At 33.9% G+C, this 27,415-nt stretch overlaps 1 protein-coding gene and 1 non-coding gene across 2 annotated transcripts in view; both read right to left on the bottom strand.

The window, feature by feature from the left end:
* Positions 1-27,415, bottom strand: part of Smp_165620 (hypothetical protein) — a gene marked incomplete at both ends in the record, with an annotated part of 110,947 nt that overhangs the window by 12,427 nt on the left and 71,105 nt on the right. Inside the window, 11 exons of the mRNA XM_018798098.1 lie at positions 810-1,091; positions 5,793-6,322; positions 9,124-9,337; positions 10,939-11,046; positions 12,877-13,035; positions 15,620-15,763; positions 18,347-18,481; positions 19,688-19,983; positions 21,858-21,981; positions 22,412-22,510; positions 24,573-24,881. Of these exons, the coding sequence (XP_018646725.1) occupies positions 810-1,091; positions 5,793-6,322; positions 9,124-9,337; positions 10,939-11,046; positions 12,877-13,035; positions 15,620-15,763; positions 18,347-18,481; positions 19,688-19,983; positions 21,858-21,981; positions 22,412-22,510; positions 24,573-24,881 (2,400 nt within the window). The remainder of the gene's footprint in view (positions 1-809; positions 1,092-5,792; positions 6,323-9,123; positions 9,338-10,938; positions 11,047-12,876; positions 13,036-15,619; positions 15,764-18,346; positions 18,482-19,687; positions 19,984-21,857; positions 21,982-22,411; positions 22,511-24,572; positions 24,882-27,415) is intronic.
* Positions 12,551-12,622, bottom strand: Smp_tRNA_01447_Arg_ACG.1.1. Its single transcript has one exon. It is a non-coding gene (tRNA).

Raw genomic sequence — 27,415 nt, 5'->3', positions numbered from 1 at the left:
ATATAAGTGTGTGTTAAATAAAATGTTAAAAATTACTGTTGTTTTAAATTCACTTGCTTTGTTTATTTGAATCGAAAGGGTTCGAGTCTCAGAGTGAACATCAACTCTGAGATGCAGGTACATCCAGCTGAAGAGTCCCAAATAGGACGAAAAGCGTGTCCTGGATTCCACTGCTAGCCACTATCAATCTTTGCTTATAATTACTATTGTTTTATTCTAATATAAAATACTGTGTAAGTGTGCAATGAGAAGAAAGAGTTTGAGCAACATCTAGGAGAAGAATAAGTTCCCCAGTAATCTCAATAGATAATAATCATCAAATTTTTGTGGAGCTAACAATCGTTAAGGAATTGATATCCAAATGAAAGAAAACCTCACAAACTAATGCTCCAATTTTCACAAGTAGAGAAATATAACAGCAGCTTAATGTTTGAGGTAAATACTAATGGCCGTGTTCCCTATAGGATTGGTGGATTTATAATAACCGTGAAAAAAAAGATTTTTCAGTTTAATCCAATATGCTAACTTGGTTAACATTTCCCTGGAAAATGCAAGAAGTAATAGTCTACCATTTTATGGTGATTGCTAATTCAGTTCTTATTAAAATGAATAGGTTTTTTAAAAATAAATTATATGTATAGTTTGTAGAATACCTATGGACTTCAATAAGAAACCGGATACCTACCTGTACAGGAGATGAGATCAAGTACCTATGGGGTTAAGAAGTTGGACTATTCATTCTACTTTAACTATCAATACCCGAAAAAAGAAAAATTAAAAAGAAAAAATAGATAATCAATAATTCATACTTTTAATTCAGTTGTACCAGGTAGTTTGAAAGGACCAAGTTGACGATTTCTCACTGTATCATCATTAAATATTGAAGTTAGATAAGAATTTAATACATTTAAGTCCACTGTATTATCCATACGACCACCGTAAATTGATTCACCAAATAAACCATAGATCCATGACCAAATATCTTCAGTTGTTCTAGATATTTGACTATGATCTTTCAATAATAACCGATCGATTACGTCGGCTGCAGCACGAAGATCAGCAAATGTAAACTCGTAAAATTTCGTCCATCCCTAAATAGAGAAAAAAAATGTAATTTAGAAAGTTTCCTACTTTGTTAAGTGATTTTTTATCAATATGAAAAATTCTTTTCCTTCATACTTCTTAGTAATACCAGAATATGTATTGTGTGAATTAAGTTAGAATCTGACGGCCCCCAAATGCTCTCACATGGCCACGCGAATAAATAGCCTCTGCCAGGGAAGCCCTACTCACTACCTTCTCGTGGCATTACTGTTGTTTATGAAATTGAGAGGACGAAAAGCGAATGTCTGGCGCTTCAACCGGGTTGGTGGACACGGAAGTTCCCCCGGTGGGGAGTTGGAAAACCCTGATTCCAAACCAATGGTGCATACGGGCTCCAGTATCCTGGTGGAACGAATGGCGTATGAACCTATTGTTGGTCACCGGCTACCATGGGACTGCATCTCCTTACGATGCTCCACTGTCTTGTGGACTAGACCTTCAGGTCAAAGGCTCGGGGTGTGGCCCCCTAAGAAAACCACCTGCTTCAGTCTGGGCACCTGGGCAGTATCACAGCCCTCACACAAATGAAGTGAGATTTGTGTGGCGCATATGTATCTGGTTCCCCCCTTGTACCAATATCTATGTGTTTAAATAAATAAATAAACTACAGACTATGAACAAATATTGCAAATAGGTGTCAAATAGCACAACACTTAAGTACAGAGATTCCAGATGACAGCTTTAAACCATTCAAATCTAAAACAGGCTGCATCATCAACTTAGGGTTGATCAGACTTTAGACTTCATTGCAATCTGATAGTTATGATTGGATTTGTACCAAGGATTAGACAATATGACGTTAATAACTACTGCTTAGTGATCAATTGGTATAATACCAGCATATAATTCATTCTATAATAAACATGAAAGAACCTCAAACATTATTTATTTAATGAAATTTATCTGATTTTAGACCTTCTATTTTCAAAAAACCAAACAATTTGAAATATGTACGTAGTTGTTGATGTTAAAACAAGCTATTTTACAGTTGAATAACAAGGGTATGAAATTTGATCACTATAAAATGGTAGTAATGTTACAATTTCATTCACGTCATTATTAAGACAGCTATCAACAATGGCAGTAGATGTAGATTGAATTGTAACATGAATTGCTTAATGCTGGAATTGCAAATCATTGAGTTTCAACACCCTTACAGAGAGACTCAAATGTCTTCGGTTTGATCCCCGGTAGGGTTGTGAATATGCACTGTTTATGAGTGTCGAAATACAGAGAAACAGATGTTTACTGCTCCCCAGCTTAGAATGACTTTCTGACTCAGGTCCTTCTGTGATGTCAACCATCTTCAAGTTATATTTCAATTATTAGAAATTTTTTACCAGTTTAAAATACATGAATAGGCGAACGAAGAGTACTTTTCCAGAAATTCTCGTTAGTTTGCGGTAAGAAATAGTCCAAGTTGAGGCAAATACGTTTTAAGAAAAAGAAGACTTATGAAGTTGGGTGTTCATGAGCACATAATACCATATTCGAGAACATAAACCAATATTAATTAGAAGATTAGACAACATTGCAAAGAAGGTTCAATTTAATTGGAATACAATTAGTGTTTCCTACGTATCCGATGGCGATACCTAGAAGGAATACCTAACCTAACATCTCCTCCTGAGGAATCAATCACATTGGAAATTTACATTTCTGTTCTCGTAAACATATAACAAACTGATTAGGCAGATGTGTATTTAAGATAGTTTTTAGTTTAACCTTATTCAGTCCAGAAGTACCATATGAAAAAAAATTTACCATTCATTTTCAACAATCTACACTGTTTGAAGGAATGTCCCAGAAAGTAAACAGCCTTCAAACCTTTAAAATAGTGTCAGCTATGCAGTTTAGAAAAAACTCGGAACTCTGCACTCAAAATGATTAGATTCCACAAGCCAATAACCTTTATTAAATGGTAACTTAATTCGCTGAAAGTACACATTCCCTCTTCTAGTGTTCGCAACATAAATTTATCTGATTTATAGATCTAGTTTAACTATATTGCTCTTAAGTATTTGAACAAATTAGTTAACACCCACTCAGTTATACTATCCTTAATTGATTTCATAACACTTAATGAGTTACATAGTCACTAACAAGTAATGTAGTTATTAGTTTTGCAAGTATTTCCCTCACCCTTCTTTGATTATTATCAAATCGTTTTGTTTGACTTACAAACTAACTTAGCTACACATTACACAGAACTTATTTGAAATTGGCGGCCTGTTTAAACATCTGGGCTACCTGTTCCTGTCATCTAGATATTTCAACAAGTTATCTAATTTTGTTTGTTTTAATACATCATTATGGATAATAATTGCACGATCTATTCAGGTGCGTTTCTGAAGAGTGTACAACCTTTCGCTGTAAAGGTTACAGAAGGTCTAATCAGAGATATCGTGGTTGCTGGCTTTATGCTGCGAAAAGAATAGACATTATTCAGATGTCCATTGACTGGGCTGCTAACTTCTAACTGGCGATCACTCAATATTTATCGTCAGGAAGGACGAAGAAGTAAGAAACGGAAACTTGTTGAAGTACTTTGTGCTGAGAATTCCATATTGTACCAAAAAATCTAATATTGAATAAAGCTAATAATAATAATAATAATAACGCTTATAAACACCAACAAATTTTGTTTTAGTAACAATCCAACATTGATTATTCCGTCTTAGCAACCTTGATACCCAATCTAAGGTTCGGTGACGAATGTCACTTACAAATTAAACCAATAACCACAACCACCTTTATAAAACTATAGAACAATCTTCGAAATTGCTTACTAGTTGCTAAGATATACACGTGATTAATTTGTATCTTCAATTGAGGAATTAACCCATACTCTGTTTACATATAGTTGAATATACAAACATGAGCTAGCGATTTCGTAAAATGTTTTAAAGTATTAAAATGTGTTCAAAAAAGAATACTCACCTGTGGAATATAAGTTCGTCTCTCTTGCACAATAGCATGAAACCAAGCTAGACATGCAAGTAGAGTTGCCCGGGTCTTTGAATTTCCTTGGGATATATAATTTCTTGGCCAAGTTTCATAAGTTCTTTGTAAATTTCGTTTTAATCCAGGTGGAGCCTATGAAGAAATAAAATTTATTGAATATTAGGATGCATTGGAATTTATCTTAATCTTTTTTTTTGTAATTATGTAGATAAGGTCGGTTCATTACATCTGTGTAGTATTATCAATTCCAATAAGTTCGTCAGCACTTAGACACAAAGATAAACAGCTAATTGGGTAATATCATGGATTGATATAAGAAAAACAAGATTGTAACAAGGTCTATCAGTACTGAGTTCAATCCAGTAAGGATTTATTGGTGTCCACTTCTAAGGAATGCTAAACGATGGTAAAACAGCTCCCAAATACTACCTAATTTTTAATGATTTACCTAATGATCTTATTCTGTCTTACTGTCTTTCTGGACTGGTGTGAACAGAGAAACAAGAAGCCTAGACAAAGTACAGAAGCTATTTTTGAGGACGTTATTTCATTTAAGTCAAAGCTTGCAAAACAGTAACATTTACTTTTGTCCTTAGTCTATTCAACAGATCATAAGTTTTCGTTTGATGTATGATTCACTGACATAGCATTTTCTGTTCCAAAGCTATTGTAATTTAGACGTAATCTTTTGTACTCTATTTTCTACTCTAGTCCCCCAGTTTTGGACATAATTGTATTTTCCTAATTGTTGTACGTTGTGGTCGGGTTAGTCATCTATTTATTCATGAATCATTTTACACTAATCGGAATTCTGGTACCAGATCGGAATTGGGAATAACTAGTGTTCCACTTGTTTTGTCTTCTCTCTCTCTTGCGTGCCTGTCAGCCAATCAGGTGATAGAATAGTTTTCGCCTCTCTACCCTAAGCAGTTGATCTCACTTTCGAACTCACGCATACTAACCTCAAGTTTAAGTCAGTCGGCCTACCGCATCAAGATCTTAATCTACATTGGACAAGTTATCTTCGACACGAAAGTGAGTAGACAGATCAGGGACGTCACAGGACAACATCAACAGTTTACATGAACCACATGCCGGAAATTAGCTTACAAAAGGAAAACGATAATTTCAGAATTGAACCATTTGCCTCAAAAAATGCAACATTACCGAAGCCGTTTTTGTCCATACATTTGATATAGTTAGTAAACAAAAGGCGAATACTATTTGTGAATTCCTGTACCAGGACAAAAAAATTTTTTAATGCTTGACCATTTTTTAATAATTATTTAGTTAAAATCAGATCATCACGTAAATTGTGTCACCATTGGAAAAAAGAATTATTATTATCAGAAGGGGTTTTGTGAAGATTTAGAATTTTCATAGTTGAAAGAGTGAGTCAATTGACGCTAGACCACCAGGGAAAACCTGGAAGCACTGTACGGCCGTTTCGTCCTATTATGGGACTCCTCGGCAATGCGCATCCACGACCTCGCCTTGCGAGCGAGATTCGAACCCAGGTCCTACCAGTCTCGCACCAGAGCACTTAACCGATAGACTACTGAGACGGCATTCGATGGTGTTTATGTCTAACTCCAACCAATCCACGAGACGGCCGTCCAGTGCTTCCAGGTTTTCCCTGGTGGTCTAGCTTCAATTGACTCATGCTTTCAACTATGGGAAAGAATTATTCACAATAAGACAATGGAACAAATTTTCCAACTTACTTCATAAGCTATTTTAAGGCAACCTTGTAATAATGTAGATGGAAATGTGGTACGTGGTTCTGCTGTTAACCACAATCTAAAATCTTCATGTACACACTGTTCAGTATCAATAGATTTATTAGTTGTACAATTATCATTTTTATCACCATCGTTGCTAGGACTAATTGAACTTTTCTTATTGCTATTCAACAATAAAGTGTTAATTTCTTTCTCCAGTACTGGTAACCAATGTATAACAAGGTGTAAATTTTTCATACATAACCAATCACCTTGTTTTGCAGCTAAATGTAGTTCTTTTAAAGCTAAATCGGTCTGACCTTGACCCATAGCAATTTGACGATAATGTGTTGAAGTTGTCTCTGATGTTTTATTAAATAATTTACGTGAGAAATGAAGTGCAGCTGCTTCAGATAATTCTTGTGATGGATCAGCTCCTGGACTAATTAATATTAGTATAGGTTCTGTTGATCTTGTTTCAGTTTCAAATAATTTGTGTAAATTCAAAGTTAATGGACTTAATTGAGGTAAATCTAAAAATAGAGAAATTATATAGATCAAGAAGTTACTTTTTTAATTGGTCAGATTACATACAGTTATTTAGATTGGCAAGTGTATAAAGACATTTAACTGAAGTCTTGAAAGTACACAATGGGTGAGTACATGTTGCTTTGTTCTTTTACGGATAATGCTCACAAGTGCCAGATATCACATTTCTATTTAATAGTGAAAACGGATGGTTATTCTTACACATGATATAGTTGTTTTTACGATTTTTTGTACAGTGGAAACGTTAAACTGACTCATTAATTAATTACTACTATATCAGAAGGGGTTTTGTGGAGATTTCAGTATTTTTCATAGTTGAAATCATGAGTCAATTGAAGCTAGACCACCATGGAAAACCTGGAAGCACTGGATGTCCGTTTCGTCCTATTATGGCGCGAGACTGGTAGGTCCTGGGTTCGAATCTCGCGAGTGCGGGGTCGTGGATCCGCACTGCTGAGGAGTCGCGTAATAGGACGAAACGGTCGTCCAGTGCTTCCAGGTTTTCCATGGTGGTCTAGGTTCAATTGACTCATGATTTCAACTACGAAAAATACTACTATATCTTTTACTACTCAGAAGTTACACATCAATGAACTATAAATCTGTAAGTCGAACTTGACTTATAAAAGTCCTAGTTATGTAATCCACCTGAGAATTATAAATTACGGTACATTGTAATCATCTATTTCATTTAATAATAATTAAATAGAATTATTCATTTAGATTTTTGATGTTTTAATTAGAGATTTGGAAACATGAGAGTCTGCGAAGCCTATTTATTACATAGTGAATACAGATACAAAGTGTTAGAGGAGTACGTAGAAAAATGCAATATGATAATTATCTGATTGGGCGGAACTCAGTTGTTAGAATTTTGTATCAGTTTCGTTTATTAGTGTCTAAAAACGAAATCTGTCGTCCATATAGCATCATTATAGTAAATGATAAGTTGAGAGATGGTGTCATGGATATGGTATTCAACTTTCAACTATTTGGTCTTTAAGTTCACACTCTATTTTATGTACTTCGATCTGGACACCCCGATGATATCACTAGGTTTCACATAAATTGTGTGCCTCGAGATACTGATAGATAACGCGTAATATATTGCCAGTCGGACCTGTGACATATTTCACGAATTTACACAATAACTAATCAACAACAAGATAGACCTTAACGCTTATTGGTCCTCGAACCCCTTTTTAACCTAGTAGTCAATCAGAATGTGATGAGTCAAAACTCGTCCAATAATATACTGATACTACTTGGCTACACAGCAAAGCGAATGGGAGGTCACACTTTAGGCACAATCATACTATATGCGGTAGAGAGCCGGGCAAACAGTACGTAAATACTTAGTAATAACTGAAGTGTAGTAAAACGAATAATAACAGCCCATGTATCCAATGAAAGCTTACAATGAGAGTAATATATAAATACAGCTCTACAGTCATTTACTTATTACATAATAAAAATGCAAGTAATAATAATCTGAGAAATAGCTCCGAGAGTTTCAACTTCCCTAATATCCGTTCTGTTACACTCATCTTGTTCGATTGCCAAACAGTTGAAGATGAGTCTTAACCTAGCCTTTGTGATTTTGTATAAATATTGTTTAATGCGAACCTTAGGTCGGTTGTATCCTTAGTCATACGAAAGTTATAACAAACACTTCCTCTGTGTGTTCAAAAACAATTTTTACTAACACTAACCCTAAAATGCTAATACTGATTAATTATTCAGAGTAGTGTGGTTTCCTTGTTATCCTTAATTTTCTTATCTTCCAATTAGTCTCGTTAACCTTCTACATTCTATATACATCTTAAAAAGTAAATGATGGATCAGATGGTTACTCGAAATGCATTGCACTAGTTTATCATACATAGTTGTGATAAACTTCGACTTATCATTGCATTATCAAAATAAACTTACACTTGATAAATGAGTTACAGTAGTTAATTGACTGACAACATCGAGAATAAAAGTAGGAATGGTATGCCGTATATATAACTAAGAAGTAAGGACAATTAAATCAAACCTCTCTTATAGTTTGCTAGACTCTAGGAGATTCATTCCTGTCTTGAATCAATCTACATAAACGTTTCTTTTCGAGCGAGTAAAGTATCTGGTAAACGGATAAATCACTCCCGTTTAGCTGTCAAATACTGGTGACATAAACAGTGAATTACAGCTTTTCACTTTGTTCAATAGTATAATTAATATTTGAAGATAAATCAATATCATAAGCTGATACTGTCCGTGAAACGGTTATATAGATTTTGATCAAGCTTTAGAGTGGTGACTGAATTTAAAATGATGACAAAGACACGGTTTAAGTTATTCAACAACTCTCAGTATATTTGGTATCCGCGTGGCACTGGAATCCTGGACACGCATTTCGTCCTGATTTCTACTCATCAACCGGATATACTTGCATCCCAGTGTTGATGTTCACATTAAAACTCGAACCCAGTACCTTAGCATCAAACCCCTAGTTCATTATCCACTAATCACCTGAACCAAGATAGACATTAGTTTTTTCTAACGAGTATGAAGAGATTAGTAAGAGTGTGTACTTTTTAACTGTTAGTATTTAGGTCTGTAACTGACCTGTTTTTGTTGCCATAAGTGGTCCTGAGAGGATTGCCTCGACACAACACTTTGTTATACTATTCAAAAACACTAGTGTATTTTGCTCTTCGATTGAAAAAATGGTTATTAAACTATTAGTTCAACTAATAACCAAAAGATTATGTCGAAAATGTTTTTAAAATTGTGTATTTACCTAATGTTCGACTAGCAAACTGTGACATAGCGGAATATAAGCGATCAGGTCGAAGAGCTTGAACTGCAAGAACTGTAAAATGAAAAGCTGTCAATGATTTGGATTGTAGATTCTTAGGCATTGGTTTCATTTCAACATCATTCTCATGTAACCAATTTGTCCAAAATTGAGAATCTTCAAAACATAGATTATTATAAATATTGGGAAGTGCAGCCTATAATAAGGAATTAATTTAAACGACATGAAAATTGGACACAAAAAGTAAAACGAAAGAATTTTCATAAAACATCAAAATTGAAGAGACTATGTAAAGTACTTTAATCTGAGCCTTTATCGTTGAGAAACTGATATACCAAGAACTGTTATTTGTGAAGTGCTAACTGTTTACTTGAAGAAAAGCTATTTCCCTTCTAGTGAAGTTGTGTCCATGGAAAACTAAACTGATTTGGCACTCGTTTCTGAAGATCATGAATTGTATGACATAAGTAACAACACGAAGACAATAAATAAGGATCTATTCGACTTCATAAATACATCAAAATGATTCATGAATATACCAATTTTTATATGATTTATTTGCAGTCAGATTAACAATCCGATTTATATTAACTAAATTAAGTAATATTTAACATCAATCGACAAATAACCTACAGTGTGAATACATTTACAACAACATACAATTATGCACTTATAACCAGCAGATTTAACTAATAGACTAAGTTATATAATTATTTCTTTTCAGAATGCGATCACATGTCATAGACGATTGGGGAAAATCAGTTTAATATATCATTCACATTTCGATCGATTTAGTTGTTGTTCATCAAACTACTGGAGTTCCTGAGAAGATTGTCAACATCATCCGGAACTCATACGACGGACTACACTGCAAAGTCATGTATGGAGGACAGCTGAAAGATGCATTTCCAGTAAGGACTGGAATCAGACAAGGCTGCCTACTCTCCTCCTTCCTCTTTCTTCTGATGATTGGATTATGCAGACCTCAACATCTGAGGGGGAAGCATGGAATACAATGGACATCTCAGAATCAATTAGGCGATTTAGACTTCGAAGGTGACCTTGTAGTGCCGTGCTTCGCTAATCGTTCACCTCGATAACCGTCATAATACAAATCTCAACGGTGCATAAAATCAGGAGGCAAAGAGAAGCAGCAGCTACAGTTTTATTGACAAATGACTCAGGCCAGAAAGTTATGAGCACATGAGTAAATATCAGCGAGCGAAACATAAACGACGCGCAGTGGAGGAGGCATGTAAGCCAACTTACTTTAATCAAGCGTTCATCAATATTTATAGTCAGACAAGAATAAATGACAGACATGCGATAAATAGGATACGAAGTGTGCACACACCTACGCTCATATAAAAAATAGTCGGGGTTAATGTGTGAATAACTGACAAAGTGAAAATATGACTCATGATGGATAGGTGAATTGACTTGTCCAGAAGTTAGAATAAGGCATATGGGCTTAACATACCAACCGATACTACAACCTAGCTCTCCCATCCCATACACACGAACAAACGCAGACGAAAGCAACTAGTGTACCAGCAGCCTATGCATCAATAGACCTAAACATACACATGAGAAGAAGCAAGATTCTCAAATACAACACAGAGAACACCAAACCAATCATACTTGATGGAGAAACTCTGGGAGAGGTGGAAGCATTCGTGTATCTTATATCCAATTATTATATAACCAATGAATTCGTATACAGTCAAAATCTGCAAACGAATGAAATGAAATAATTCATATCAGAAGGTGGATTTAAAAAAATTTTTGAGAAATTACTTTAAGCTTCATCAAGTTACGAGCTCGTTCAGTATCCAGCCAATTGTAATGGTTCTCATTAGTATGACATGATTCTATTACATTTAATCCAATAAAAAACAGCCATTCCTTGTATTCAAAAGAAATAATAAAATCATTTCAAATATTTAAAAGAGGAGAAATTATTGAGAACAGTGAAATCTAGCAGATTATATCGTTACTTGTTAAATACTACTAACAAGGGTCGTTTATTAGTAGATGTGAAAAAAGTAAAAATTGACTGACTACAAATTAGATGTAGGCTGACGCAAGTTAAAATTAAATCTTTTCGAGGATTCAGGTGAATCGACTGAGTCACGCGTAAAATCCGAAATAAAAACAAAGGCTTTATCTATAAAATAGTACTATTGTTAACAATAGTTTACTTTATGTATGTCATGATATAATCAATGAAAAAATCCTTTCTATAATAGTTATGTCGGAATTATTCAGAATAGCATAAGATTAATTTGGTAGCACTAATTAACTGTGTTAATTCACTAGAGGTAACTAACAGATTGACACAAGAATTAGAGCTGAAAGCATGAGTCAATTGAAGCTAGACCACCATATGTGCTCAAAAATGACTGGTGATATCAGTTACTGAATACTAGTAAATAGTATATATATAATATATATACTAAAGGGAAGTAAGGATAAAATGAGAATACAAACCACACGTAGAATTTGTCTTCGGTGTTCTTTTTATCAGCAGTTTGTGATTGGAATGGAAATCAGCACTTTATTTTGTTAGTGATCAGTAAAGCCGTAAATTTCCAACTCCATATCTTGATTCATACGATCCATGCCATATCGAACAACTTATTTTATTGTTGAACTAATCAACACTAGCCATCTTATCACTTCATAGCAATTTCATATTTCACATAGTCTCACGTTAAAATAATTAATGAATTATTCGTGGCCACTGACAAGGTTTGTTTTCTGATGCTCAGTGGATCAGTGTGGTATAAGGTTTCATAGGTTAGTAATCATATTTGTTGAGGATTAATGTACTGTCATTATAAATCCGTTTCCATTATCATATTATAATGGATTTAAGGTATAATAGAAATCCTCTCTGTTTGTGACAATATGATACTGAAATACAGCAATAAAACCAGTGACCGAGATTATACTAATGATAGACTGGATACGTGGTTGACAGCTATAGTCGGTCTAGGATTTAAACTACCGTCCGAACAATCTTTAAAGACTTCGAATAATACTAATATATATTTCTCAAACTAGATTTGCTCTCACGAGTAGAATTCATTCGAGTTAAAACTATATAAAACCCGTAAGATCGCCAAGCATTTGCACTTTCGAAAATAAAATTATTTCTAAAAGACTAGTATAATGATGTTCTTTGTTGTTATGTCGCTGCAGTATTAAGGTCAATTACATAGGACTAGCATATATGAGTTTAACTCTACTTCACAAGTAGGGTCTTACAGAGTCTCTGACTCAATTAGTTGAGGGTTTAACACTTATGGTTCGTAATTCCTAACTTTTGATAGCCACTGTTTACCAACGGCCTTGTTCTACATCACTATTATAAGGCATTAGTGGGATTTTAAGCGCAATAGCGTTCGAGCCTGCCAGGATTCGAACCTGAAATCTCCTGATCCGTAGTCAGGCGCGTTGTCCATTGCGCCACAGGCCCACACGACTAAGCTTGATTGTATTTGTGTCGTTAGATAATTTATCAAGATAATGATATACATAACTGTATTTCCAGTAGTCATGTGCCCTGAAAGCAACAATACATTTTTGCTTTAAATTAATCCCTCCTTTTCAATAGAATGCAAATACAGAAGGGGTAACAGATAATTGGAAACACCCACATATAAATACACACACACGAACTCATCATTGATCTAAGGGAAAATAATTACGCAAAAAAATTAGTTATCATACTTCATCTGTCAATGATTGTGGACGCATTGTACGAACCATGTGTAATGCAAACATTAAACGATCTGGTTTAAATAATGCTCGACAGACATTTTCATAAACTAATTGTTCTACATGTTTTTGCAATGATTGAATACGTTCCGTTGTCTTCAGTCCAGTATTCTTTTGAAGGACATAAGAAAACAAAATTTACATACAATCACTTAAATGTGGAGATTTACAGATAAGGTGAATGCATTCAGTGAGTTTAGTTTAGTTAGGTTCTATGAGCTGAATTGTTTAATTGAAGAGATTAAATTGTCTTTCTGAACAACATTATCAAAGCATTAGTTATTCAGAAGTGGATTTTTTAGCTATTCTACGTATCATAAATCCAATTTGTTTCTATCATAAGACTATGAAACCTACGAAGATAACGAGTCACAAACTAGGACATCAGTAAGCTTCTTAATTAAACCACATAGATCATAAAAATTTGACTATATATACAGGAGAACGATACATCATATACATTATTTGCACATCTTTGGATTGTCGCTTACAAGCTTCATTGTTCCTTCATTCTTGCTTTTATCTTGATTGCTTTCAGTTTCCTTCTCTCTTCTCTTCATTTAAATATTCCCAACCTTTTCCTCGTAAACATCCCACTTCTGACTGCTGTTACGTGCTACTCATATCTGCAAACATATGTAGCATACACCATATATATATGATTGACTTATAAATTGCAGAATATTCTAAACACGAAAGATATGGTGTGATAGGAAACTACTACTAATACAACAATTTAGCAACTTCATATAGGTAAAGAGATCCAAAATGTGCCTGTTTAAAAGAAGACTTATGTTGTATGCATCCTTTTTAATACCCAATCAATTATTGTAACTCATATAATCAAATACAGGTTTATATACTCGTTTTTGAGCTGCACAATTTCCAAGCAGACTTATGATACCACCCGATTGAAAATGGGATTCAGATATGAGATTAACTGGTTAAAAGCTGTGCTTAAAATACCAGGTCAGTGGTTTTCTAGCACTAACCTCATCACTTTAATGTCTATATATATATTTACATACGATGATAATCATAACAATTTTCATCCGCGAAATTCAAATATCCATGGTAGGTAAGGACCCATCACTGATCAAGTGAGTATTTATGTAACAAATGTTTGCTGTAAAACAACTTGTTTATACTTCATAGGTAGGTAAGTAAAACATACTAAACTTTGTAATGGCAAATTCAAATTAGATTTTCGTTGGTTTCAACAATTATTTTTAGTCAATTTTTTGATTTACAAATCATTCCACAGTGTTTTAAAACCAATCTTTCGCTTCATAGACAGTGGCCATCGTTCTTTAGTAATGAACAAGACAAGCTTATTGATGACTGTACTAAGTTTGAAGCCCATAGGTAATTGTTGTGTGAGCGAGAGGAAGTAGTGATTGGTTGTTTCCTAGGCATATTTGTAGATAGTCTGACAAGCATTTGATGTGTCATGTAAACATACCCCTTGTACCTATTGGATTGTCGGCTGTCGAGTTTTGGCTACTAAGTGTACTAGTCAGGCGAATCACGTATTGTTGGTGGGAGTTGAGTTGAAGTCTGGTAGAATATTGCTGGCTGGGTATCTGGTATATATCGAGCGGATCGTATACACAGATAAATCATTCATTGTCCGTTCTAAGCAATTTAAAATCCCAGAAATACGAGCGTTATTTCAGTAATGGAACTTTGAGATTGTGTCGTAGAAACTCACAATAGTTTGTGATGTTAAGTAGCTTTTCTTCAGTTATCCACTTGGAATACTTAGTGTTTGTTTTATCAAAATACTAGTTGGACATTTTGACAAATATATCCAATCTAAATGTTCAATACCATTTCAAGTTTCAAGATAAACAACTCTTTTTTTGATCCTACTTAATAACCTAATCTAAAGTTCACCCTTATAATTCTACACAGAATCAAAACACAATACATTCCGATCCAGCTACAACTAATACAAAACTATTCAGTTAAAATTTAATAATTCAGGTTTTCTACCTCAGTCAGTTTGCTTTGTTAGAATGAAACAACTGCCGAATGCTCCTTGGCTGCTGATGATTGTTTAATTGAGGTAACTTAGTGACGAAAACTATTTTTAGAGTAACTATAAATATATTGTCTTTATCAAACCCTGACAAATGAAGATTCAAAACATTATAACTGATTTTCTGAGTTGATACTACGCTTTTAATTCATTAGGAAGTTCAGCATCAAATTCTTGTCCATCTATCAAAGAAAATAATTTCAGTTCATCTGTTTATGTGGAAAGACAGTCAAATGACTTGTTTTTCGAATCAATTGAACGTAGTTTTAACCAAGGACCGAATTTAGCCAAACGATCTCACTGAATATTAGATGGAATATTGGACGGTTATAAAGTCCTTTCATGATATTTCTAGGTGATGTTTTCTCACTATTCAACGTGGAGTTGAACCCACAAAATTTAGGCTTCCCATCAAAAATATCTCATTTCGACTACTTAGATGACATTAGAAGGTCCATATTTTTAACTTCAGACATTTCCCAACATTATACGTCAATCCATGGTTATACCCGTCTCACTCCTAACATGAGTGAAATCCACTGGCTGCACTTTCTCACTAGAACCTTTTAAATCATTTTCAAATGTAATCATTAGAGGGAACGTCAACATTCAACATATTAATAAGAAAATATTAGATCATTTCAAATTACTTACATGTGTCATAGAGAGAGCACATTGGTAAAGATATAGAAAGCTGTTTAAACTGAATTGATACATATGATTTATTTTCATGAGATCTTTCAAAGCGAAATAAAGTCGACTGCTAGTTTCAGCTAATGGATAAAATACATTTCTCTCCTTTATAAAATATATCAAAGATTAAAAAAATAACGGAATATCTGACATTAAAATAGAGTATTGTTAAAGAATTGCATATTGTAACTGATATAATCTACAAGTAACTTAATTTATCACTTTGATGCTGTTAGAGTTATGAGGGCAGTTATCACTTCCCGGCTGCCCACACCGTGAAAGGGTTCTTCTAGAGGTACCTGAAAAGGAAATTGGGTTAGAAGTGGTCTTAATGACCTGAGAGCGTGATGGCAGTGCCCAAGGGACATCTGCTTGAGGCCGGTCACGCACGGCCTTTTTGTGGGGGATTTTTGACGTGTTAGCTCCGTTCTTCAAAAGTCCTTACCGCCGGAGACGGATATATGTGGGATAAGGCGAGGTGTGCATTTTTAGGGTCGACCTTTTCTAACCCTACCCCTCCTTGTGGGAAGGCAGCATCGCTGTCATGCTGATTGTCTGAAGGAAACACCTTACTGCCGTCACACCTCTGTACAGTCAGCAGTACGACTTCGCCTTCGGACCTTGGGTTTGCTGCTTTTAGTTTCACCGCTCTTCAACCGACCTGTTTGGCATGGTAAGACCTTGAGGAACGATTGTTCCAGCCAGCATAGCTCGATTGGATCATCACGATAGGCAAGCCCGACCACCACGTCAAGGTAGCAGCAACGGTCGGGACTTCACACTTACATCACATGCTAGTAAATTTCAGACCTTCGGATCTAACAACAAGCATGATATTATGTTCTCGTGCCGGAATCTACCAGTTACATCTCACATCTTCAGTGTGTTTTAAGGGAGAAAATCAAATAGTTGAGTAACTAAGATTGTCGAAGTGATTGTCGTTTTTGTGGGACATGGTTTTCGAACCACAATCAAAATACATTTCAAAAGACAGGACAACCATTCAACGGAATGAATATATTAGGAAAATGAAATTATCATTCATTTGTAAAGCATTCAATTAAATTAATGTGACTTGTCCAATAATGGATAATTACTCGAAAATAGAAGAAAATAAGGAATACAACCAACTAGCTGATATACAGTTAAGTCAATAAATCGTATGATACCCGTCACGAAAGACGACAGTCCTGAGTCCTTGTTCCCGCTGAGATCGTATGTAATCAATGTCAAATAAAATAGATGTCTAGAGCTTTCTTATTTCCAGTGGATCAATAGTCAATGTCAATACATAATGAAAATGTCTTTCAATACAATTATAAGTGTTACAACCAAGATAGTGAACTGTTGTCAATCAAGAATAACGAATATTCTGAAACGAAATGAAGTCATCTTATATCATGTGCTCCACTAATTTATCCACATTCATACATATTTGTGCAAATAAGTGAAGTTTCATAATTGTAATTTTATGTGCAACACGTACGCTGGAAGAACAGAGAAGATATTCTTTAACAAAAAATCAGAACATATTCTAAAGAATTTTATCTTGAATGACCCTAAGTTGTTTAGCAGTGGTATTAGAAAATATATATTGAATATGGGTAATTCAGTAGATCTTGATATTGTATTTTGAGTAATAAATAGATAGAATAAGACACACTTCTACGGTACGCAGAAGCAGGAGCGATCGGTCATCTAAAACTCAAATTATCAGTTCAAAAAGAGCTTGCGGTTCACTTGTCATTGCTAATACTCCCCTTCCTTTATTTTCACGGTTTCATTTGTTTGACTTCATCTGTATCTTATCCCAACATTTCCATTGTTCAATTTAGTTTAGTTCTTATTTCATTTCTAATTTACTGATATGATAACTAGTCTTTTTATCTTCACAATATCCAATAGAATGTTTAACTCCTTATCAATTTAGACATCCAACTACTTCCGTTCACTGGTACCTTCTACCTGTGTTACTATGACTAGTAATGTTAATATCATCGCTAATATGATTCATTCATCAATGGCTTCTTTTGGTAATTACTATCACTTTCAGTATGCAGTTGTGAAGATTGTCGAATTTCATCGAAATCATGCCATGAAATTTAGGTTAGACCTTAACTGAAGACATGGAAGTATTGGATGCCCGTTTCCTCATAGTGTGAGGTCCTCATCAGTACCCAACCACGATCACACGTGTTGGAACTGAACTCAAGACCTTCGGTTTCACATGCGAACGCTTAACTTCTAGATCACTGAGCAGGGATTCGATGGCGGTAATGTCTAACTTAAATCAATTCACAACATTGCTCCACCATCTTTCATTGTCTTTGGTGGGTAACCATCTCACATCACTTTCATCATTTTTGTTTGCCGTAATCGTAACAAGTTTCATATATTTCTTACATATTCGATTAGGTCATAATCTCTCTCTTTAGTTTAATTCATTCATCTACGTTATTGAACTTGTATGTATGTGGGATACATTTATAATTGCTGATTTTCACTGGTGTGCTAAATGCATTTTTCACGTTGTACATAAAATTTTGATTGTAAAGCATTTTATTCATGTGTACAAACTAGTGCGTATGTGAGTGATACAGAGCACAAGAAAAGATGGAATGATCTCATTTCGTTTTTTAATGTTCGATATTCTTACATAATATATAGAATGGTATTAGTTAATCTTACCTTATTCAGTTCAGCTTGTAAACGTAGGGATTCTTCCAGTGAATTCGTTACAACTAAACTTGATTGTTTTGTTTTATTTAAGGATGACAAAAGTTCTTTATTCTCTAATATATTACCATGAGCATTTGATAATTCCTTTCATATATTTAATTGAAAAGGTTCCATTTGACAAGAAATCAAAAAGAATGAATATAATAATCAACATGTAAGAAAAAAATACTATAAAAGCTTGAACTGTCTTTTCATTATGAACACCAAGTCCGTGAAGGATAATTTTACATTGTACATATATAATAATCAGGAGTAAAGAGAGAAATTATCAGGTATTGTAATCAGCTGTAAACACCGAAACACTTTAAATACTTAGAATAGATGGATCCTGATTCAGGAAGGATATTTCGTTGTTGAACCTCCTCTAATAATCATCGTGAAGATTATACCCAATGAAAAAGCTAGAGATTAAGTAGCTGGGCGTATGGTGTATCAACGCTTGATGCGAAAGATACTGGGTCTGAGTACCAATGAGAACATCAACATAAATGTACATAAATCCAGCTGACGAGTTTCAAACAGAAAGAAATGTTTGTACTGGTCGAGGTTGATTGTTAACTTTTGGAATCGAGGGAGGTAATAGATCGGGGCTTGCAAATAACGGGCCAATAGGAACATAGCTGTTGACTCAAGCTCAATAGTGCTGGTCGGGTGTGTAATTGGTAAAGTCAGAGATCCCTAGCTATATAGTGCATAGCAAATGCGAAATAAACCAAATTAGAATTTAGATTGGTGGTTACTTAACAATAATCATCGATGGAATCCGAGACCGCTCTTTCGACCTATTTCTGATACAACGTAACCTGAATGCATCTGCGACATCAAAGTAGCTTATTTTTCCAGTGAGAACTGATTATTTACAATCCTTAGTATAAACAGTGGGAAGAAAACAACAACACTAAAACTCTTACTGTAGTGAACAAGAACACAAGTGGGGACAACCGAATGCATTTCAGCACAACATTACAGAATATCTCATTAAAATATGAGAACCATATAATCAACAGTTAATTTACAAAATAACAATCAATTGTCCCAATTTGACTGTTTCTTCTGCAAATATCCGTCCATAATCTCCGATTATAATTGTTCATTCATTTTCGTACCAATTGCATGCCGTTCCCGTTCTCTCCTTATCGATCTTTTACTGAAATACATTCAATGCCCGACCATCGTTATATACTACTTATATGGATATCAGTAACCCACACTACATTAAGAATAATTCTAAAACAATTCATAAGTGTAAAGTTTATATAGATAGAAAGAAGGATAAAATACATCTCTAACCTCTAATAGATCATTTTCTAATTTAGCTAATTCCATTTTCATTTCCTCTTCATTATGAATTAATTGTTGACGTTGAATTTCTAATTGTGGATATTCATTTTGTAATGTAATTTCTAATAATTGTTCTATTAAACCAGTTTGTGTTGTAATAAAATTTATTATAGTAACTAATGGATTAGCACTAATTGGTTGTATATAATCTAGACTATATAATAGTTTACGTGTACATAGAAATAAACGAAAATCTTGATGATAATCAATTAATTTTTCACCAATTCTTATAAAATTTCGTGATCCTGATGAAGGGATAAGAAAAAGAAACAAAACAAAATAAAGTAGGTAATTAATTTTATATAGTCGAGATCATGAGTCGATTGACGCTAGACCACCATGAAAAACCTGGAAGAACTGGATGGCCGTTTCGTCCCATTATGGGACTCCTCAGCAATACACATCCACGATCCTGTCTCGCGAGATTCGAACTCAAGACCTATCAGTCTCGCACTCGAGCGCTTAACCTCCAGACTACTGAGCTGGCATCCAACGATGCTAATATCTAACTTCAACCGATCCACGAAATCGAGGAGTCCCACAATAGGAAGCGCTAAACCACTAGACCACTGAGCCGGCAACCAACGGCCGTCCAGTGCTTTCAGGTTTTCCACGGTGGTCTAGCCTCAAATGACTCATGATCTCAACTATGTAAAATTACTAAAATCTTCACGAAACCCTTTCTGATAGGTAATTAATTGTTTATGAAATGAGTTTTACAAATATCATAATTTGGTTTCAACACAATTATATATAACATATTGATTGTAATTTAATGTCAGAAGGGGTTTTTTGTGGATATTATAGTGATTTTAATAGTTAAGATCATGAGTCAATTGAAGTTAGACCACCATGGAAAACCTGGAAGCACTGGACGGTCGTTTCTTCCTATTGTGGGACTACTCAATTTCGAGGATCGGTTGAAGTTAGACATTAGCACTGTTAGATGCCGACTCAGTAGTCTAGAGTTTAAGCGTTTGCGCGTGAGACCAATAGGTCCTGGGTTCGAATCTCACGAGGGGGGATCGTGGATGCGCACTGCTGAGGAGTCCCACAATAGGATGAGACGCCCACCCAGTGCATCCAGATTTTCCATAGTGGTCTAGCTTCAATTGATTCATAATCTAATTTAATGGTTAAAAAATTGTTGTAGGAGATATGAAAATCATGGATTCGATCCATGATTAGGTTGTAAGTATTTAATACTGAGAAGTTTCATATTAAGATGAAACAGATGTATGTTGCTGCCTTATTCTCAAACAGTATCTCAAATGTGATTGATGTGCTTATTTTCAAGAAATATGTTCTGGTTGAGAGGATTGATTAATTATATAAAATTATACAGAATTACATTTTCAAATTGTGTTTATTTATTTATGCAAATCAGTGTATATGTAGAAGATCAAGAAAGCACAAAATGAGATGGGTTCACTGTACCACATAATGTTTGTTGTTATTACATGGTAAACTGGTGGAGAACCGGGAAATTTTAAGACAAAGATTTTAATTATATAGATCAGATAATCTTTAAGTGATGATCTTCGGACTTGTATGTGATATTCGATATTGTCAATAAAAAGGTTATGTCTCATTGTTTACCGATAACAAAAAATACCAGATGTGTATATCACACTACTAAAATACCCATAATTTGATTGTTCATGAAGAGTTATTCTTAACGAGAGATTATTGAAGTTAAAACGTTTGGAATTGTTTAACGGACTATTACTGCTTACATAGATAGTGCCTAGCAGTGGAATCAAGTTTGACGCGTGTTTCGTCCTATTTGGGACTCGTCAGCTGGATGTACCTGTATCTCAGAGTTGATGTTCACTTTGGGACTCGAACCCAGTACCTCTTGCTTCAAACGCCACCACGTTATCCACTTAGCTACTGAGTCCTGATAGGACTAAACGCGTGTCCTGGATTCCACTGCTAGCCATTATCCATCTTTGCTTACAATGCTTTTGAAATGGGGCTATATCGAGGTAATAAACACAGTATGCACATATGCCAATTAGAGACTGACCAGTTGCAGTCCTAAACATCAATGGGAAGATTCAAACAAACAATACTAAATGAATTTAAAATGTATTATTATTATTATGTATATACTAACCTTGCATAATTAAATCTTTTAATAATAATGGCATAAGTATTGGTTCAATTTCATCAACTTCTTGTACAATTAAACATTTTCCAAATCGAACAGCTAATTCTAATGTTGTTATAAAATTTGGACTCTAAACAAAAAAACAAACACCAAATGATCATAGAATTAAATATTCATCATTCGAATTTTGTACAAAATGATCTTAGATAAATTTACATAGACTCAGTTTTACCTTCATTATTACTATTATATGTTATAAAGAGAATCTATAATGAATTTCAACAGTATAAGTAAGGATCGATAGTGGCTAGCAGTGGAATCCAGGAAGCTCGTTTTGTCTTATTCGGGACTTGTCAGCTTGATGTACCTGTGTTATATCCCGTGGAGAATTATGAATGGTAACTTTAAGCACTATTTATGGACCAATCTGATATGTATATTTCCTATTGTATAATTGCTAAGTAACTTAGCTATTCAATTGACTCATGATCTTAACTATACAATCTGAAATGTATTTACATAAAAATTACTCATTTAATATTATGTTTGGAATAGCTTACTTGTTGATTTACAACTTCTAAACGTTGATCTTTCAAATAAACTTTTAACCAGTTTAATGCTCTGGATGATGGATCAATAATGAATGGACACATTGTAGTCTGAAAAAATTAATAAGAAAATACGTAAGTGTACACAGAAATCTTAAGAAATATAAAACTTATTGAAATAGTACAATACTGTTCTTTGTTGTAATGTTGCCATGATATAAAAGATTGTTATATAGGGCTGACAATCGTAGGTCTGATTCCTCTTACTGAGTACGATCTTACAGATTCTACAAATCAACGACTTGAGATATTATTATTTATGGCTTAGAAAAGAATATGATTATCCTAATGCAGTTTTCTATTACATAATTCATAATGGTAAAATGAATCTTCTTAGCTAAAAGAAGCTTCTCCTGACTGAAGTATACCTTTGAATGAATAACATTCTTGTTTACTTGTATACTGATTATGTGATCTTTATCTTTTCTATTGATTGACATTATTATTCACCCCAACATCTATGGCACAATATTTTTGGCTCCCCAATGTACTGAAAATTTTACATATTAGAAACAAACATGATTCTAGCATTCTAAGCAAAGGTGGATAGTGTCTAGCGGTGGAATCCAAGTAAACAAATACCAATTAAATTTAAACTTTAACCCATTGCACAAGCAGATGGTTATCAGGACTCAGTAGATAAGTGGATAACGTGATGGCGTTTGAAGCGAAAGGAATTGGGTTCGAGTCCCAGAGTGAACATCAACTCTGAGATACAGGTACATCTAGCTGACGAGTCCCAAATAGAACGAAACGCGTGTCAAACTGGATTCCACTGCTAGTCACTATCTATCTTCGCTTATAATGCTTGTGAATTAAGGCTATATCGAAGCAATACGCACAGTATGCACATATGCTAATAAGAGACTGATCAATTGCAGTCCTAAACATCAATGAGAAGATTCAACCAAACAATACCAAGGGAATTTAAGATTCCAGGATATTAAACTATTTTAAAGAAGATAAAAGAATATTACTATAATATACGACGCTTAACATTTACGAGTCAGTTATATAGATTTAGGTACTGTGTTGTCTCGACGTTTGTCACCAACCACGTATCTGTAACCTTGATAAAATTATAGTTTACTTCTAGTACTCATGCCAACGTAACTTTTCAATGGATTCAAGATGTTTGAAAACACCTGATACTCAGATTATCAAGCTTGTTATCAAAGATTTAAATAAATTGAATTTCAGAGCAGACACATAATTTGAGGATAGACTCCTCCAAATTTCCGCTGGATATTAACTAAATTACCAGGATATAAATCATTCACAGTGACGTTTGATAGTTCAGTGTTTAACTCCTGGGATGGTGCTGTGAACCTTTAAAATATTATAAGATGAAACTTGATTACTTGATTTTTGATTATTATTATTATTATTATTTGACACTGAATAAGTCGTTATTTAGACTGTCATCTAAAGTTCTAGCATTCTTGAGAGTAATAATAAGCATATTTAGAAAACCTACGAGGTCTTTTCGTTTGTAATAATTATGGAAATGAATGTCTATTATATTATTGTCTGTAACCTGTTAAATCATAATAAACTAAGAATTGTTAACAGTGATCATTTCCATTAATAACATGAAATCACCATCATTTTAAAGTACAGAAATTAACCATGAAGACATAACAGTAATCTTTCGGACACAGATTATTATAATCTTCCCAGTTATTCTATCATATATATGTTTGACCTTGTCAATTACTCACGAGTAAACTCAAGCATGTTTATACGATAGTGCCTATGTACCTACATACTTACTTGTATCTTTTTCACACTTACAAAAACTGAATCATCTCATTATTTGCTGAGACGGTGTTTTACCGAATTCCAATACTTTACACAAGCTCTTGCATGTTTACTGTTCAATAGTAACATGTTTGAAATATAAGTAACTTAGATACAATTTATATTTGACTTTAATTATCTAAGCCGTCTTAGAGTGATTTGTTGACATAGTATACACAAAAATAAGTAGTATATATATATATATATCATTAACAACATTATCCTTCGATCATACCTTAGTTAAATGGGCACTTAAACATCAAAGGAGCTGTATAGTGAAATGTGTATATGACCATCTAAATTGTTGACTTACATGTACAATAGTAACAGCATTTTCCCCTGATAACTGATCTGACGGTAGACCTTGACTATACCATAATAACTGCTCATGTTCAGTAGATAAAAACCGACGTAAATCAAAATCTTGACTTGATGTACGATCATTGTTTATTTCAGAAGATAAAGATGTTGTCATTATACCAAGATTAGTTAAATCTTTAATCCAGTTTGTAATTTGTTGTCGACGTACATCTTCAGGACAAGCTGATAAATAGGTTATGAATGCAGATGCTATCAGGGCCAAAGGTGGTAGACTAGCTAACTGTATAGTTATTTCATTGATCTGCAGAAGATTAATTATACCAAAATAATAAATTATATTTTTTTCTATTAATAAACAATGAAAATGCGACCAGTAGGTAATCCTTGCTTCTTGGATGTCAGAGGTAATGAACAGTATAATAAACCACATTTACTAATGAAATGAATGATAAAGAGAAGGGTGCATTCTATGTTTGATATATATCTCATAGATGCTAATGGTATTTGATATATACGATTCTTCTTGAAATTATATCACTTTGGTCTTCAGGTATGTTTTGGATTATTTTAAGTTGAAGTTAACTTTTATTATGGATTACTACTAGAGATCGAATCATTGAAATCAAGGATCAATAAAATCAATAAAATCCAGTGGTTTCGTTAGACCTGGAGATTCTGGAATCGATTCCCGGAGAGGTAGTAGGTGCTCACTACTGAGAAGTTCAACACGAGAAAAAAAACAGTTGTCTGGTGATCCTTGGTTTCGATAGTATCTCAGATAACATTAATCTGTGATGAATACAATCTACAAATTCATTTAGTACTCATTCTACTTTTATAACATCTATTTCATGGATTACATAATCTCAGACTGAATATTGAATATAGTTATTCAGTTTGTAATTATTTCCCCTAATCTTCGTTGTCTATATATATTTCGACCAATCATTAAGAAATTTTATTTGACCTACACAAACTTATTCATTTAGACGTTACATAGTATTCATTTCAATATTGTAAAATAATAGAAAGCTGATTATGCTGACAATTCTTTATTCTGAAAGTCCATTTAACTTAAATTTGGGTATTCTTTAGATCCTAGATATGAACTCATGACTGCGTAGATTTTGATGCAAATTTATAGAAAGAAGAATCTTCTTCGTCCATATTTATGTGAACGTTTTAAAATGAAACGGACTAAACTTAGGTACAGGGCTGAACGCCAAAGATATCTAAAATGATCTTGAGACATTTTTTTGACCCCTTACGATTATTCATAAAATAGAAGATGCGAATATAAATGATTTATGACAAAAAAAAGGAAAGATTCTACAAAGTAGATCATGTTTACATTACTGATGAATTTTCCCAAGTTAAATATAGGTCTGTAATAGCTTCTACACTTTATTACACATATATCTGATTTATTCTATCTTTTGTAATGATAAGTTATCCTGTCATCTATAAACGTAACCTTGATTATGTATGTGTAATAGTGCTGATTTGGTGAAAGTATACTATACTAACGACCCTGAGCGACTTAACAACTAATCAGAAAACACTGACTTGTTATTCAGCGGTTAGAAGTAAAATTACGGTGGAATAATGATTTGAATATGATAAGTATTTCCTGGAGTTCTAGTGAGAAACAGTGACCAGTGGAGTTCGACCAGGTCTGTTGTGAAATAGTAACTCACTGAAGACACTGCTGGATGTGTCGCTCAATTTCGTGAATCCATTACATGTTAAATTATTCCTTCTCGTAAAGAATAAAGGTCAAGTCTATATATCAAGAGTTGGGTTATTGTTGTGAGTTAAGATTATAACCCTATACACTTTTCATCACCAACTGACATCAACTACATATTAAGGAAGTTAGTGCCAGATGGTAAGAAATTAACTAAAATTACGTGTTAGGATAATGTATTAGGTTTAGCGTATTCATCATGAATGAACCAGCATCAGTTATAATGTAATGATGCATTGCCACACTTTTATTAACAAACTTAATAACTTTGGGATTGAAATTTGGAGTCAGGAATTAGAATGAGAGAATACTATCTAGCTACAGAAATACATTTGACTGTGAATTAAATCACATCAGGTTTGTGAACATATAATCTGCACTAGGAACAGGTACCTCTTGTATTCTAGTTTGAGCACCATATCATATTCACTATTTGGCTGCATAGTAGATAATTTTTTTATCAATTACAAGCATCTTAATAACCAAATATTGTGAATTTTTACTTTATCAATCTCAACGCACAAGTTATCTAGCACTAACCTTTTAATTTCGCGCAAAGTTATACAAGGTGCTACCTTAACTTTGATTGGCTCATTCGGGGTAGTCAATATAGTATACTTTTATCCGTATGTGTCTACATACTTGCTTGTATCTATCGTACCTATAAATCCTGAGGATTGTTTTAATTAAGTTGAATAGGCACTTTTACCTTCTTCGCTTCTTTTCCCTTATTATCTGTCTGGATTAACGGATGTGTGAAATATGTATGATCAAGATCATCCTTCTATTTGACTCGTTTTATTCCGTTATTCACAAACTTAGATTATGTTGATAAATATATACGAAGTTAATTGGGACATATTTTTCATAAATATTATCACTCGATGATAAAGTAGTCATACGATGGAGACTATAGGTTTTTAACCGTTGAGGTTAGTGTTAGAACTTAAGGTTAGTCTATTCATATAGGGTGGCAGGACTCTCACCAGAATTTTTATCTTACCCCTGATCCTAACCATAATCTTAGCTATAAACTGTAGTTTTAGACCTTTACCTTAAACCTTAAGGGATGTTTCCCATAAATAAAA

The sequence above is a fragment of the Schistosoma mansoni genome (genome assembly GCF_000237925.1).
Source record: "Schistosoma mansoni, WGS project CABG00000000 data, supercontig 0156, strain Puerto Rico, whole genome shotgun sequence".
Lineage (NCBI taxonomy): Eukaryota > Metazoa > Platyhelminthes > Trematoda > Strigeidida > Schistosomatidae > Schistosoma > Schistosoma mansoni.
The sequence above is the reverse complement of the archived record's forward strand: the minus strand, read 5'-3'. Positions and strand labels throughout refer to the sequence as shown.